Below are 1,719 nucleotides of genomic sequence, written 5' to 3'. Positions count from 1 at the left end.
ATCCAAGGAGGGTGAGGTGAATTGGGAGAGTAGCTAGTGGGGTGGTCTGTGATGACCTAGAAAGGTGGGATGGCAGGGGTGTGAGGAGGCTGAGGAGGGAGGAGGTATATATACACTTATAGCTCATTTACATCATTGTACAGAAGAAACTAACAACATTGTAAAGCAGTTATACTCAACTTTTTTAAGTTAAAAGCAAAGGATAATCCCTTGCTTGTCATGAAACACAGTGACTGAACCCATACTCCAGGCTCAGAAAAGAAGCCTGGACCCTGACCAGCAAAGGATGATTCATAGACAGTAAAAATTCTTGCAAACAAAGAACTCAACTGAGACATACATTTGCAATGCCAAGTAATGAGGTTTTATTGAGAAACACAGAGCAAGACAAGTTCCCTTTTCCAAGGCACAAAAGCAGAAGCCAGAAGACAAAGCAGCAAGGTCAAAACATGCCAAAACCCTTAGAGACCGGGGCGTGAATGGTACATTTCTGGAAACATCCAGAGGTATACATGCCACCAGTCATCAAACCTTTAAAAGAAGATCGGTGCCAGCCAAATCTTAGATTGCCAAAGGTGGCTTATTCAGGGCTGGCAGCCAGCAATCAGACAGTTAGAACAGGGGTCAGCAATGAAGTTATTCAGGCAGCGTGTCGGAAGATCCTGGAAACGCAGCTGGCAGGTCATGGAATCTTGATTCACTCTTGGGCTTCTGAACACTTAGCAAATTCTTCGGCAGCTGGACACGCAGGACTGCTGGTACGTCCTGGAGACCCCGCAGGTAGGTTGGCAGATGGTGGAGACTCCTCCCACCGGTTGGCAGACAGTGGAGATGCTTCTCACCGGCTTGCACACAGTGGAGATGCCACTCAGAGGCTGACAGCCACTGGACACAAAGGTGAGTGGCCGGCTGCAGGTAGTCGAATAGGGACTGGAGACACAGGTGGTTTGCCGAGAGGTCACCTGGACAGGGCTGGAAACACAAGGAGTTGGCTGGTAGCAAGTTGACTGGCAAACAGTGGGCTCACAGCAGGTCTCCTGACAGTGGTCCAGGAGCCAGGAACCTGTTTGGAAGGAGCTGGGCAAATAGATGCCACTCAGGCAGTCGGCATCCGGGGTAGAAACTGGGGCCACTGGGACAGTGTATTCTCCTCCAATCCGCCTAGAAGAGCAGTTCCTTGTGGAGCAGTTGTAGGACATAGTGCCGGTGGAGAGATGTGGGTAACTCACTGAGGCTGGTTCTTGAGCTGTGAATGCCACTTCAGGCTTCTGAGCTTTTATATATTCTTGCTGGTGGGTGGAGCCCCCACCCTGACCTTCCTGGCTTCTTTGGCTCACACCAGCTAGCCTTAGAACCTCCTGTGAATTTCCAGGTTAATTGTCTCTTGAGAAGCCTTCATCCTCATAAAGAAACTTTAGTAGTTTGGTAACTAAGTCAAAAGGCTTCTGGACTGTACTTAGTTCATGGATTAAGAAGGTGGGTTGACAGCTTCAAAGCTATTGGTCATCCCAGCCCACAATTCATCCCTCATTCATCTTGCGTGGATACAATGAGTGTCCCTCTGACAATAACACCAAACATGCCACCATCCCACACTCTCTCCCTTCTAACCAGGACTCATTACACACCCACACCCTGTTTGGGTTGTTGTTGGTACTTAATATGCTTAATTTCATCAGTCACTCTTCCATAGCTAACGGGGCTTCTACAAGGAATTTT

At 48.5% G+C, this 1,719-nt stretch overlaps 1 protein-coding gene across 1 annotated transcript; it reads right to left on the bottom strand.

Annotated features, from left to right (window-relative positions):
* Nucleotides 1-341: 341 nt before the first annotated feature.
* LOC122428942 (keratin-associated protein 11-1) lies at nt 342-1,314 on the bottom strand. The gene has a single exon (XM_043449100.1). It carries the CDS (start codon nt 1,197-1,199, stop codon nt 720-722), a length of 480 nt encoding a protein of 159 aa, XP_043305035.1. The 5' UTR covers nt 1,200-1,314; the 3' UTR covers nt 342-719.
* Nucleotides 1,315-1,719: the final 405 nt, after the last annotated feature.

The sequence above is a fragment of the Cervus canadensis genome, chromosome 27 (assembly GCF_019320065.1).
Source record: "Cervus canadensis isolate Bull #8, Minnesota chromosome 27, ASM1932006v1, whole genome shotgun sequence".
NCBI classification, from domain to species: domain Eukaryota; kingdom Metazoa; phylum Chordata; class Mammalia; order Artiodactyla; family Cervidae; genus Cervus; species Cervus canadensis.
The sequence above is the reverse complement of the archived record's forward strand: the minus strand, read 5'-3'. Positions and strand labels throughout refer to the sequence as shown.

Excerpts from the sequence above, each read along its gene's own strand:
- LOC122428942 (XM_043449100.1), bottom strand. The coding sequence starts at position 1,199 with ATGTCCTACAACTGCTCCACAAGGAACTGCTCTTCTAGGCGGATTGGA.